This window comes from Melospiza georgiana, chromosome 12 (assembly GCF_028018845.1).
Source record: "Melospiza georgiana isolate bMelGeo1 chromosome 12, bMelGeo1.pri, whole genome shotgun sequence".
NCBI lineage: Eukaryota > Metazoa > Chordata > Aves > Passeriformes > Passerellidae > Melospiza > Melospiza georgiana.
Window position 1 is genome coordinate 18,147,822 of NC_080441.1, and position 14,639 is coordinate 18,162,460.

The following is a 14,639-nucleotide window of genomic DNA, read 5'->3' on the forward strand; positions in this document are numbered from 1 at the left end:
ACTTGGGGCACTGTGTAAGAGATGTAGGATTCATGTGTGGACCTGGGACAAAGGGCTGAGCATGAGCACTGGACCCAAGGCAGACAAAGACCCAAAATCTGGCTGATTTCTCTAATTTCTAGTGCTGTTTTTTTACGCCAGCTTTTCTTCCACGCCACTGGTTTATTCTGGCTGCGCTTTGGTGTAAGGGCATTGCAGGAAACGTTATGTGAGAGAGATTAATTAGAATTAAAACATTAGATCTCTAATCTCCCCACATTTAGGAAGTTTCAGATACACATCTGAACTTTCTGGTCAGGCAGGCCCTGGTTCTAATCAAGCCTGGAGCTGAGAAACCTGATCTTTGAACTATAACTTTGTAGTTTGGTCCAAGCCCCAAAATAAATAGGAAATATTTATTCTCATTCCAGTGGCTCGTGCACTTTCCCAAAAATGCAAAATTCTCCTGTTGAGTCACATTATGAAAATGTGTTTAGTGTTTATCCCTGCAGCTTAATCCCTCTGCAGTCTTGCTCTCCAGTCGAGCCACACTGGGAGGTATCAAATGTGACAATATTTTTATTCTACTTAAGAGAAGACACTGGCTAATTAAAAGGAGATCATTGGGTTATTTGTGATAGGAAAAAGCAGAGAAAGTAGATTTTTGTCTACTGGCAACAAAGTGCAAAAAGGTGTCAGGGGAAATGTAATCACAATTATTTCTTGTCCTGTGGAGAAAAGGAAGGTCAAGGAATGTGCCACGTCACAGGAGATGGACAAGGGTATAAAATGGATGGAAATAGGATAAAGATATGGGCCAAGAGGAAATTTGCTGGGGGAAAAATTAGCTTCCTGATACCAAACTATCCACAATTCAGGATCAAATTTTGACTGAAAAGATGGCAGCACTGAATTTAAAATTATTTCTGCCAGTATTTTTAGAAAGAATTTCAGAACAGCACTGTTTGTTTAAGAAGTTACATAAATCAAAAGAAGGCAGCGAAGAAAATATGAAATAATCCTAAATGGCAGGAAAATATTGAACTGTGAAATGATTGATGCATCTTAGTCAAAACAGAATAAAATGTCTCAAAAATATTTCAAAAAATAATTATACTTTTTTGTTCAGGAAAAAATATAATTATTTAACCCATTCTCCACCATCTTTCCAAAACTCCAAGACTCATCTCTACCAAATTTTCCAATTCACAAGGGACCTAAAATTAATCTACCTTTTCCCAGCTGACAACAGGACAGGTATGGTGTTACTGATGGGAAGGGAAGCAGGGATTTGCAGGGCATGTGACAGAAGCTGCATTTCAGTCCTAACTGATTTTTAATAGCAGCCTGCCCCTGACTTGCCACATGTCCAACCAGGGGCTGCAGATAAACTATACCAGATAAGCTACAATCTGAATTGGAAGCCAAACTAGATAAATCTGGCTTTCTACCATCACTTTTTGAAATCTTGATGGTATCTTAAAATCACCATGCACTTAGCAGCAGCAAGAGGCAGTTCCTGGGTGATAAAGATTGGGAAAAGGAAAGGATGGCTTCAGCTGTGGTGATTGTTAATCACTGTGGGTGTCAGGTCCCCTAGGCATCAATCTCACTGTCTTTAAAAAAATAAAAAGAGGAAAAGGATTTTTATTTTATGGGTTCTCCTCTTTGCTAAGCCAGTGAGGTGTCCTAGAGCAGATGGCTGTGATTTGTGTTATCTCAGTGGCTTGTGTTATCTCATTGCTTTATCCAGTTTATACCCAAGCCTGGAGAGTTCTCTGCCTATGAAAGGGCTTTTCCTTCTCTGTTTCCATCTGCAATATCAGAGTTCCTGAACAGGTTGGGGGGATACCTGTGAATGGATACCTGTGGGAGCCGCTGGGATTAGCCCAGTTGGTCAGAGCAGGGTGCTAATAAAGCCAAGGTTGTGGTTTTGAACCCTGTTTGGCCATTCACTTAAGAGGGCTCCATGATCCTTGGGGGTCCCTTCTGACCTGGAATATTCTGTGTTTTCAGCTCCTGGAGTGGGGGTTCTGCTGTGGCAGCAGCTTGTGGGGCTTCCCTGCTCCAGCTCTGACATGAGAGCCCATGCAGGAGGTGAGGGCTGCACTTTGGCCATCAGGGGACAGTGACAGGGCCAGGCAGCTGCAGGGGAAGGTCAAGCACCTGGGTCTGTCCCTGAGGCCAGGGTGGCTTTGTTTCCCTCCCTACCTGTGGGACTCTGTGCAGAAGGAAAAAATAATGTCACAGAATCCCAGAATGGTTTGGGTTGGAACCTTAAAGCCCATCCAGTTCCATGGGCAGAGACATCTACCATCCCAGCTTGCTCCAAGCTCCATCCAGCCTGGCCTTGGACACTTCCAGGAATGGGACAGTCTCAACTATCTCAGCCATCAAGCACTAAAGAGCCCCAGGACATAAAGAAGAGCTCAGACCTTGTGTGTTCTGCTCCAGCTGCTCCAAACCCCCTCCTAAGCAGGAGCAAAGCAATGCCATTGGGAAGGAGAGGCTTTCCAGCACTTTCCAGGCAGCTGGGCTGCTCACTTAGCAGATAAGCAAATATGAAGTGGCTTGGCTTTGGGGCTTAACAGAATGGCAAAGGATAAATTCTGAGCTAATCAACTGCCAGCTGATACCTTTGTTATGGTTTGTGCAGACAAAAAACCGAAACCCCTCAGTAGTTCAGGCTGACAGTGGCGTGGAAAAATGATCTGCTGGAACATCAGGAGTGTCACTGCCAGCTTTACAACCACGCTCACCACCTCCAGTCCACCAGCAATCAGTTAACTCCTTGTAAAAAAGTCTCTCAGAGACAGAACTTCTTGAAACAAAAGGGACAGGGTCACTTTTCTTTCAAAATGATAACCTCAGCCTGGAGGAAGATCTCCAGTCCAGGTGGTGTAAATCAATTGCACTCAAGCGTTGCAATCTGGAGAGCTGTGGCATGGGAGATGCAGGTGTTGTCCTCACCACAGTCACCGGCACTGAACTCTGAGGGGAAATTCCTCAGCAAAGAAACCCTTTATGAAAACAGAGTATTTCCCTGTTGCTTGGCACATCTGTTCCTCCCGAGCTGGGAAGGTGAAATGCCCTATGAATTTCACCCAGAAAGAAACACCCAGCAACTCCCAGGGGATAATTAAAAAGAATGATTTACCGCGGGCTGCAGAGCTCGTTACTCATGAAGAAAGACAAGAGCTGAAGCACGGTGGGGACTTAGCAGCAGCAGCCACAGCTCGGAGCCGAGGGAACGGTCCTTGCACGGCTCTCAGACTGCATGTCTGGCTGCCCAGGTCAGTGGAAGTTTGCAGGAAGCCCAGGCACGCCAGGGTGTTGCTGTTTCCCCAGCAGGGCCCGGCAGGGAACACAAACACAGCCAAGGAAGCGGCGGCAGCGGGATGGGGCGGGAAGGGCCTGCCCGGCCCCGGGGACAGACAGACGGCGAGCGCGGAGCGCACAAAAGCGGCTCTAAGGTCAAATGTTTTCCTTCAGGCACTGAAACCCTTCATGTTGAGATGCTCGTAGTGGCCAGGAGGAGATGAATTGCTGCTGGAGATGAGATTTGGGAGGGTTTCCAGCTCAGCTGGGCAATTTCAGCTGTCCCCTCACACCTCCCTAGCCCGGAGCCGAGGGGTTTAAACCCCTCAGCGCTGCACTCAGCAGGTTGTCGATTCAATCTCTCCTACAGCTCTTTATTTCCGTGTCTGTGCCTCTGAAACCTCCTCCTGACACACACACACAGAGGATTTTATACAAGATTTGGGTTGTTTTTTTTTTCATTCCTGCACCGTGACAGCGATTTGTCTGGTGGTATTTGTCTCACAGCCGAGCCTCGGAGCTGACATCGCCTCTCCCTTCAGGTGCCGCCAGCTCCGAGGATGATGAGCACGAAATGGCCTCTGAGGACAGCTATTCACTGCTGCTCATGTCCGTGAAATTCCTCAACATTCTCATTTTGCCTCTCGCTTTGTTCCAGATAAAGATAATTCCCTCGCCCTCGCCATTTATTTTCTTCACTCAGCCATACCTAAGCTGGGGAGCCTGTGCAGAGTTTGACAGGTTCTTTAAGTTCATGTTTTGACATAATCCCCATGAAGTTTGTCTTCATCAAGGTCAAAAAGCATCGAGAGGAGGTTTATAACCTGTTCTTCACAGTAATAGCAGCATTAGCAGTGCGGTGACACTTTGGGCAGAGTATTTTGGAAAGCTTCACAAGGAAACAGCCTGGCCTGCTGAATTCCCCCTGGTGACCCATCAAAGCTGCCTCTAGGTACAGGAGTAACTCCTATAAAGGCACTTGTTTTGAAACTGGATCTTTGAAAATAAAAGACCTTTCAGTTTGGCAGGCCAATGAAAAGAATTGGTGGTGGAATGTTTAGATTAAACAGAAAGCAGAATATTTTCTCTTTAGGCAAAACAAAAGTGACTGCAAAACCCCCAGAAGCCATTCTGAGTCAACAAGAAGCATTCTGTTTTGGTCAAATGAAATGCATTCTTCCCCTGGAGATTACTGTTATGAACACAGGAATATTTGTAGAGAAAAAAATATTACTCTAAAAAGTGTTAACTTCAAAAATTCTAGAAGCAAAATGCTTCTTGCTGCCAAGCAAATAAAGGCAAAATGGAAAGATTTATATTTAAAAAATCCCAACAAAACACCACAGAAAAAGAAGCCTCCATGCTTTGTCTGGAATTATGTTTCAAGCAGCAGAAGAATTCATAAATTCTGACCCCCATTGGATTTTAGGCAAGTTTGACTTTGTGGAAAATACTCCCCAGCTTTACCAGAAGCCCCATTCAGAACAGGTCTCCCACCTGGGGGAAGGCTCAGCAATTAGCAGCTACTGAGTGGATAAAAACCAGGAAGGAAGCAGTGGAGGAAGTGTGTGTGATTCTGGCCTTTGGGCTTTCATTTAGAAATTCTTGATCCATGGGGAGGGATCCTCTCTCCCTGCTGAGCTGCCAGGAGCTGGCACTGCTCACTCATGGCATCCTTCAAGTCTCCTCTGCTTTAAAGTGAGACCCTGCAGGATGTGATTTGAAGACACTGAATGCCTTGATTCAGAGCTAAAAGCATCCTGCTTTTCCCTTGGATGCAGCCCTCAATCCTGGAGGGTCCTGCCCAGGGCACAGCCTGTGTTCTGTGTGCTCTGACACCGAGCTGGGATGTGCAGCCAACCCTCCCAGCACTGCTGTGGGCAGGCACAGCCACTTTATCTGCAGGGCACACAGCTCAGCAGCTGCCTATCTCAGCTGGCCCAGGTCTGGCAGCAAGTCTGCAGCCTCAAGAAAGAAGAAATGCAGCTCCAGCTCTGTTCCCACTGGTAAAATCTTGGGAAAAGTGAGCCAAGGCCCAAAGCTGTCATACCCAGCCCTGCAGTTCTGCTTCTCACTTTCTGATTATCTCTGTGAACTGTCAAGAGGATTAGGGAGGCAGGAATCAGCTTCAAAGAACATCAGAAGCAAAATATGATCTCATCTGAGGGGCACTTCTATGCACTTCCAGCCTCTTTAGATATCTCATGGTGGGAAAGGGATGAGGCCAAGGGGCTGCTCATCCCTGGGCCGAGGCTGATGTGAACTCCACCCTGGTGCAGCACTTGGACCACCTCTCCTCACTCTCTTGGACCACTCTCTTCACTCCTGCCCTTCCCTGGGGCTGACCAGCAGGGAGATGCTCCAGCAGGACAAGTTGTGCTTGGATGCATTGCCCTATTCCCTCTGGAATGGCCTCAGCCATTCATGCTCCCATAAAAATGTCTGTCTTGCTTCAAATTTGATTTCCAGTCCTTGTGCTCTGGACTCCTGGCAGGGCTGCACTGTGGCTGGTGCCTTCATGGCTCCCACATGAGCTTTACAAGGAGCCAGAACTCAAATTTTCTGTGGGAGCATTCTCTGGATTTCCTGTGCTCTTGTGAACACCAGTGCTGAAAACCAAAGAGATGAAGGCAAATCGCCCTCAGTCCTGTGTTCCTCTCTCACTACCACTGAGGTGGTGAAACACCAGCAGCTGATGGCTCTGGGTGGGGACACACTGCTCAAATGTTCAGTGTTTAATTGTCCACTGTTAAAATGTTTGTGTGTTCAAAGTGACCCCCCTGGAATGAGCAGGAGCTGGGGAATCCACCCTGTTCTGCTCAGCCCCAGTGGGCAGCCAGCCCTGGGCTCATACACAGCATTTTGGGCCTGTTGCACTCAGAGGAGGTGGGACTGGTGTTTCTGAAGTAGTTATTTGAGAAGCAGCTCTATCATGGCCATAATTATTTCAAGAAATAGAATAACAGCCCTGCTTTGCATAAAAGATGAAGGATGTTGCTGGCCCCATACACTGAGGAGGTGCCTCTCTTTGTCCTGCAGCTGTGGCACAGCAAATGCCATTGGGGGTGGGCAGGAATCCCAGCCTGGAAACCTGAGGAACTTTTCCAGACACTCTTTGGTAAGATGTGCCCAGCTCCAGTGACCTCAGCACTAAATTCACACAAGGTGGAGGCAGCAGGACTGGGTGGGCTCGTTCCTTGCTCTGATCACTGACTGAGGGGTACAAAATGTGCAGCAGATCCTTGACTGTGACCCAGGGGCTGCTGAGGGAACATGGAGCTGAGGCAGGATTTGAGCCAGGAGCTCTTCCAGCTGACCCCCCCAGGACTCTGACTTTGCTGACACTGACAGTATTTCAAATAGCTGAGAGCTGCAAGTCCTGACTCCTGTCTAGACTGGAGCCTGGGGTAGCCCTTTGGGAAGGTGGAATGAATTTTTTTGCTTGATGTGCCCTTTTTCTTCCACCTTCTCTAAGCCATGTTACATTTTCTGTGTGCTGGGAATATCTGTGTGTATATGTGAGACAGGAAAGGCAATGGGGTGTTGGAAATGTGGGATGTGGGAAAGATATGGAATAAGGGGTGGATGCTGACCTGGTTTTGTCTGGGATAATTTTTTTCCTAGCCGGAGCAGTCCTGTGTTTTTGATTCAATATAATAATAAAATGGATAACACACTGTCAAGAGGACTGTCTGTATTTTCACACACCTGCCCTGTCCCTTGGCACAGGGATCCCAAAGGCTGCAATAAATGGGGATATTCCTCCCAGGAAGGTTTCCCTGGTCAGGAAGGGTAACTGCAGAAGGCAGAGGGAAGCAGATGCTGTGTCTGGGTGGCTGTGGCAGCATTTCCCACGGAGCTGCCACTGCAGTGTGGGACCAGACCCTGCCTTTCCCTGCAGAGATTATCCCTCAGAGCTGAGGTGGAATTAACTCAGTTGAGACCTCCCAACTATTTCTGTTCCAGCCCTGGGCTACTCTGTATTTCCAACAGGGAGAAGGGGTTATCTTCCTTTTAATGATGGTCCTTGGGACTTGCAGCTGCAGCAGGAGGAAGAAAAGGCTTCGGAAACGATTAATTCAGGACGAAGCTCCTGAGCTGTGCCTCCCTCAGTGCCCAAGCACAGCTGAGGGGTGGCAGCTGCCCCTCCTGACCCCAGGGACAAGCAGGGTCACAGCTCCACCACCCCACAGGGATCTCTGTGAGTGCCCGGTCCTGCCTGAGCTCCCAGAGCCCTCCAGGGAGGCTGGGAAAGCAGGAGCAGCACAGGAAATAATGGCCAAGAACAGGGCTTCCGATACAATCATGTTCTCATCTCGGTGTCAAGCAGCGGCCAGGAATGAAGGGAAAATACCATTCCCCTTCCTTTTTTGGCAATAATGGCTTGTAACCTCAGAGGAATCTCCAGCCTTCAGGGGCTGGCTCCACATTTTCTGCCTGCACCTGGCTCAGCCTCACAAACACTCCCCTGAGCACTTTCTCTCTCCACAAAACATCCACAGAGATGAGCTATGGGCCTCACCCTTGTCTGGCACTGCCAGGATCTGTGAGTTGAGTTCCCTCACTTGGAGACAGCTGATGGGATTCTCAGTGCTGCCCAGACACTGCCACAGCAATTTTCTTCAAAAGGCATGTTTAGATGTTGAAGAAAGCCATAGGTGTGCTCTGAACTCCTTGTTTAAGTCCAGAGCAGTTTCCTGGTCCCCAGGACAGCCTGCTGGCTTCTAACAAATATCCACAGGAACTGAATGGCAGGAAGAGCATGCCCTGAGGACAGATCCATGCTGAGGTATAAATAGCTTCATTTCACAGGGCCAAGCAGCTTCCTCAGCCTGGCAGGGCAGATCCCAGCAGGAACCTGCAGCTCCTGGGGCAGAGCTCTGCTTTGGGGTGCACAGGACAAGCCAGAGGATTTTCCACCCACTTTTCCTTCCATGGCTTTTCAAGCACAGGAGTCTGAGTAAGAGCTTTTAGAGCAGGGAGGACGTGGGACACAATTAAAGTGCACCTGAGAGGGTGATTTTGTGCTGTTTGTCAGGAGAACCTTGGCAAGCAGGAGCACATCCTGCCTTTTTTTTTTTTTTGGATCAGCTCTGTTCCAAGAGCATCCCTGGCGAGGCATTTCATAACTTGGGATATTTTCTTCAGGAAAGTGCTCAGGCAGTCCCAAAAGGTCCAGAATGTTTCCTGCACGTGCTCCTGCCACAGAGTAATGAGGGGCTGGGTAGGCAGCCAGGGCACTGAATCTGGACAGAGAATGGAGTTTCCTGGAGCGTGGGACAAGCTGGGTTAACAATGTTGGACCTGGGGCATCTGAGCTGGGTGTAATGGGAAAAGGAAACAGCTCAGCACAAGAACCAGGGTGGATAAAGCAACCAGAGCACCAAGAAAAAAACAGAGAGAGGAAATAGAAAGGGAGAAAAAAAATTACTTCAGGAACTAAGAAGTAATGCCAAAAAACCACTTTCCAATTAGAGGAAAACTTGCTGGGAAAGCAGGATAAGGGTAAAATGGGGCTGTTTTCAACAGGCAGGAAAGTGTCACCCACATGAATGGAGCAGGTGTGTTCACCTGGAGGTGCAAAAGCTGAATTTAGCTGTGTGGGCATATCAGAGACCCATGGGAGATGGAAATCACTTCTTGTGTTGCTTCACCATCATTGGCAACACCCCGAGACCCTGAGTCAGAGCTGAGAGCAAAGATTTGTGTTTTCTGGAGGTGTAGGTTTGCAGCTCTCTTCAAATACCATCAGACAAACTCACTGCCTCTGCAGCATTTATGTAAGAGGATTCAAAGAACCACAAATTGGCTTTTACCAGGAAAATGAAATTAATTCACATGATTATTTGTTGGGAAGCAAAGGCTGAGCCTATCCAGCACCAGAGGAGTTCATGTCATCTCCTATTCAAGGCACTAAAAGTCATCTCCTTCATCTGAGGAGTCACAATCTCAGCTTGGAAGATCCAAGATGATTCAGTGTTTAGTAATGCATTTGTCAAGCAGATTTGAAAAAAACTCAGCATTTGGGGGGAATATTCTAACAAAAATTCCTATTATTGGAATGGTGGTTCAATAGGTTGCATTCACTTAATCACAGAGGACCATGCTCCTCTGAAGTTCCTGCTTCCATTAATTCCTGGATCTGAACTCAATGATTCTGAAATGTGGGGGAGAGGCAGCTCAAAGGGAACAAAAATGAGCAATGGGACACTTTTTACAGTAAAATATATCCAATGCAGTCACCCAGCTCTGCTAGGAATGTCTCACAGATATAGGGACAAATGTGTAGGAGGGGAGGAATTACAAAGTATCCTGCTGGGAAGGTCCATGCCTGGGGAGGAAGGGAAAGAGAGAGGGTTTGGGCATTCAGGATGAATCTTTGGAAAAGCAATGTGACAGCAAAGTCCTTTAGGATTGAAGAATTTAGTCTTAAAAGGAAAGGAGGTTTGGGAAGTATCTGTTATTTGGGACACTAAACTGATGGGACAATCCAGCTTTCAAGTCCTGGAACTGAATGGGTAATCTGGTTCTCACATCCATGTCCCTGAGAATTCAGCTGCCATGAACACCCAGATGCATTTGGTCTGTTCAGAGTGTCAGAGCTGCTGCTCCCTCCTGGGCCAGCAGAGAGATGGAAGCCCCTGCACTGCTGGTTCTGCCTCAGGCAGCTCCCAGAGCCCACCACCATTTGAAAAGCAGAATCCTTACCTTGGACAAAGACATAGACGCTGGCCACGAGCCCCTGGTGCTCGGGGGTGCTGCTGGGGGCACAGCTGAGGTAGCCGGTGTCGTTGGCCGTGGCTCTCCTGAGGACCAGCTGGCTGCAGCCCAGCCCGGGCGCGTCGCGGCAGCCGCTCACGTGCACCCGCGGGCTGTCCTCCCTCGGCTGCCAGCTCACCGACGGGGCTCCCCTGCCACCACAACACATCCAAATCACACTGCATTCAGGCAAAAATGGGCCTCCTTCCTGGCCGCTCCTTCCCACTGCTCCTACCACTGTCATTCCCAAAAATATTGTAAAGGTCGCCGAGACTGCGACAAAATCCCCTTCCGCCCATACTACACTATGAAAGACATTCTAGGATTTGTACTACTACTTTCCCTACTCATCTCCCTGGCCCAATTCTCCCCCAGCCTCCTAGGAGACCCAGAAAACTTTACACCAGCTAACCCACTAGTCACCCCTCCACACACCAAACCTGAATGATACTTCCTATTTGCACTTCCACCCGTCAGAAATTGAGCTCGATCACCCCACACTGTTCTCCAGACATTCCTGAAATGCTCCATGGGAGCTGCAGTAACTCCTGGAGAAAAGTTTAATTTCTCTTCTAACACACTGCCTGAACACAAGTTTGTTTCTATAACACTGTATTTTAGCCACTTCAAACATTACAAAGCATCAGATAAAATTATATGTTTGTTCAAGAAGGAGGATTTTGCATATTTTAACTGATAAATTAATGTATATTTTCTTGCACTGAGGCTGCATGGAGAGAGGAGGATATTTATGTAATTTTTCATCACCTTTCTTGCTTAATCAGCAGTGACTCAGTCTTGATTTTTGTGAAGGGCCTGAAACTAATCAGGTTACAAGTCTGGGAATATCTGCTCAGGACACATTTTTTCCAATTCCCCTTGTGGCAGCAGCCAGACCATCAAGCCAGGAGGGCAGAGGATGAGACATTCGCCCCAGCTGAACCCTTCTGTTGCTGGGTCTCTGAGCACACCTCATGAAAAATGCAATTCCATGGAGTTCAGGACAAAAAGCAGGGCCTGGGTGTCACCTGCTGTGGGACCCAGAGCTCCCAGCTGATGTGAGTCACAGCTGGATGTGCTGGAATCATCAGGGCATGGCAGCAGGAGCTCCTGGAGCTCCCTCTGAGGGCTCTGGGGATGGACCAGAGCTACCACACAGGCCTAGGAGATGAAGATGATGGTCTTTTTTGTAGCAAACTGGTTTTTAGTGTGGAAACTGGTGGGGTGGGGGTTAATCTCCTGTGGATTTTCCTGGGGAAGAAGTTGATGTGGGAGAGAGGGAGTTGTGTGTGTTGTGCTGGAGAGAGGGAGTTGGGAGTTGTGTGTGTGTTTGCACTCTTCCCGAGAACAGGGGGTTGGCTCTCCCTTCTCACTCAGAGAATTCCCACTGGCATTTGCTGGGCTGAGGAAGGAGTGAGACCCCCGGACTGCCCCAGCTCGGTGCTGCCAGGGAGAAATCCAGCCCAGACACGCTGACCCAGACTGAGATGGCAATGCCCAAAGTGTGACATTCCCAGTTAGCCAAGGACTCAGAGTTCCAGTGGCCTGCAGGGGTGCAATAGGTGCAGTCAGAGCCCGTTTGCCAGGACATCCAGTGACATTTCCACAAACATCCTCTTGGCCCTCGTTCCTGCCCGTCCCCCTGTCGCCTTCCTGGAGAGGAGGCGGACGTGGAGCCCTTGAGGTTATTCCCAGCACCAGACTGACGGGAGCACTGGAAAAGGGGGAATATCCTCTCTGCTGAGCAGCCTCGCCCTTGTTCTTGGATGTTCTGGTGGATGGACAGCCCCACCCCACGTCAGAGCAGCTTCCCATTGTCCTTCCAAGCACCCAGAGCTCGGGCCCACCCTACCAACGTCACTGGTGACTCCAGGACTGGGATTGCTGGTCTGGAGTAGGGAACAGAGCCAGTTCACACGGACACAGCTCCCAGCACGTCACCGTGTCCCTGCCCCTCGTCACCCACAGCCCTCTGGTGTCCATCCAAGCTCTGGTGGCTCTGCAGGGCAGCACTGGGAGTTCACACCTGTGCTTCCTTAAGTCTTTCTCCCCCAAAATCCATTATCCTGGTGGAAGATGAAGCCTTTGGCTGTTGCTTTGGGATTTTCACACATCTGCCAGAAGGGAGTGGCAGCAGCAGCTTTGGCTCCACTATCACAAACCAGGAAATCTTGGCCAAGAACCCCAAAAGCTCAGAATTGAAGGGAGGATGGACATTGCCACAGACCTGCTGGGGCTGTGCCCCGTGCTGTGCCCCACACAGCCCAAATGCCCGTGGAAGCACAAAGAATTCCAGAGTTCCCTGGGCCAGGAGCTAACCCATGAACGTGGCAGAGGAGGCAGGAGGGCAGACATCCCCAGAGAGGCTGATCCAGCGACTCTTGCATTCAGAAACCACACTTTCCTTCTCTTCCCAGGTTTTGAATCATGTGAACCAAAGAGCTGAAGTGCTCCAGACCCTGGTCCCATGTTACACCCCATGCTCACATCCTTTTGTGTTTCTCAGACCTGTCATGGGGATTTCTTGCTTTGCATCCATAAAGCAATGTGGGACTGAAGTGCTCATAACTCTTTCAATTATTTATTGATTTGGTGATACGAGAAAAGTAGGGTGGTCCTCCAGATTAAAAAGGTGGGGCATGGAGAACTGCTGGGAAATGTTGATTTAATTGGCCTGGGGCACCCCAGGGACTTTGAGTCCATACAGGTTTTATGGAGAGCACCATTGAGATGTTAAAAGACTGCTCAGACTTTATTGCCATCATGTTTGCTGTTTGCCAAGCTAAAAATACCACTGGAAGGTTATTGTGACCTTGTAAGCCACATGGCAAGCTGGAGGGATTTGGAAAAAAGCTGTCTCACACTCCAGAAGACATCCCAAATTTACACAGTCTGAGCCCATTCACCTTTCACTATAACAAAGAATTAAATAGTCTGGGACAAAAATCAGAAGGGATGTGTCAGCGAAACCTAAAGCTTAGATTCATCTTCTCACTGCTTTTTTTCCCTGTTTTTAGTAACTTCTGTTGCAGGAAACCATCCAGGTAGTGGCGCCAGCCAAGGGAACCTTGCAAGAAGGTGTAAAATCCATTTGTGTGTGTGAGAGAGAATGAAATTGTGAGAGTTTGTGTTACCTTGGGCTTTTTTTCCTACAACACTCTCAGAGAAAAACCTGAGAAATGTCCTCTGGCAGCAGTGAAGTGTAAAAATCCCACTCAGAACAAGTAACACCTCCATCCATCTCAGTCTGAGGCCTTTTGTGGGACCCAGCAGCTGCTGCGTGTTCTGGCACAGCAGAGTGCTCTGGGTTTGCTCCTTCCTCATGTGTCAGCTGTGTCCCTGTTCCCAGAGCATCCTCTCCCTGTCAGCACCAAAATCCTGCTGGTCCCTGCATGGCTGGTGGCACACATTGTGCCATCACTGAGGCACTGCTGTGATTTACAGCAGCAACACTTTGGTCTTTCACAAATCCTGGTTAAATTTGCTTTAAAGAACATGTTATGTTTAAACTGGCTGGGGCTTTGAATGTACACACAGTGACTGCTGCTTATTTAAGTGCCTGTGTTGGGCTAGGTGGCAGTTCCTGGTGATCTCTGTTGTTTCCTAATGGACAGGGAGCAAAGAAGTGATTTTACCTGCAGAGGAGCTGAATCTGCCCCTATTTCAGAGAGGATTTCCAGCCATGTCCTCAAGCACAGCTCATCCCACTCCCATGAGCTCTCCCCTGTGCTGACTCAGGGTTTTGCTTGGGCCCCTGAGCAACACAACACAAAGAACTTGGCCAAGCTGACCCCAGACTCTGCTCCCTGCTCTGTCACAGCCCATCCAGCTCCCTCCACACAGCCCCAGCTCCCAGCTGGCCCAGCATCAGGCTCTGCTCTGTCCTGGGGCTCTGCTGGGCCAAACCAATCAACACAAGGACAAAAATCCCGTGTTTTTTGGAGCAATCCTTACCAGCATTTTATTTTTAGGGTGTCTCCTGGTGAGATGACGATTTGGTCCTTGGAAATGCTCAGCTTTGGTTTCTGAAGAAGCTCTTCCTCAGCAAGACCTGACCCAAAAAAAGGAAGAAACCATCATTAGTTTAGATGGGCTATTCAGTGGTGTCAAAGCAGCACAATGCACTCGAGACAAACTCTTTGTTTTGTAAATAGTTCCTAATTTGGGGGCCCACACAGTGCTGCATTTATGCTTGGCCAGGAGATGCCCTCAGTTTGTTTTTGTTTCCTTTATTCCTCTCTTTCTTTTCTGACACCAAGCACCTGCATTTGTGCCAGTAGTGTTTTGAGCCAGCTTTATTACTGAATTATTGCAGATTTAGGAGAACAGATCTGTGTCAAAAGGATTTTGCACACATATAAAAATGGAAGGAGTCAGGTCCTTGGGAAGCAATTTGATGGGTGAGCTCATACATTACATTTTAATTAATGGGAGAAAACAATAATTCTGGGGAACAGCTCTGTGAAGCAATTGTGATATTAAAGGCAAATTGAAGACCTGATGTTTCCCAAATGACCATTCCCAAATCCTGGGTCCGAGCTGAACCCCAGGCTCTGTGGGCACTGTGGTTGGGATAATGCTCC

General features: G+C 48.5%; 1 protein-coding gene across 2 annotated transcripts in view; it reads right to left on the reverse strand.

Moving 5' to 3' along the window:
• Positions 1–14,639, reverse strand: part of LOC131088533 (vascular endothelial growth factor receptor kdr-like) — a 131,427-nt gene that overhangs the window by 80,317 nt on the left and 36,471 nt on the right. For both annotated transcript variants that reach the window (XM_058032664.1, XM_058032663.1), the window contains exons 2-3: positions 14,011–14,107; positions 10,006–10,208 (exon numbers count right to left, since the gene is read on the reverse strand). In XM_058032664.1, the coding sequence (XP_057888647.1) occupies positions 10,006–10,208; positions 14,011–14,107 (300 nt within the window). The remainder of the gene's footprint in view (positions 1–10,005; positions 10,209–14,010; positions 14,108–14,639) is intronic.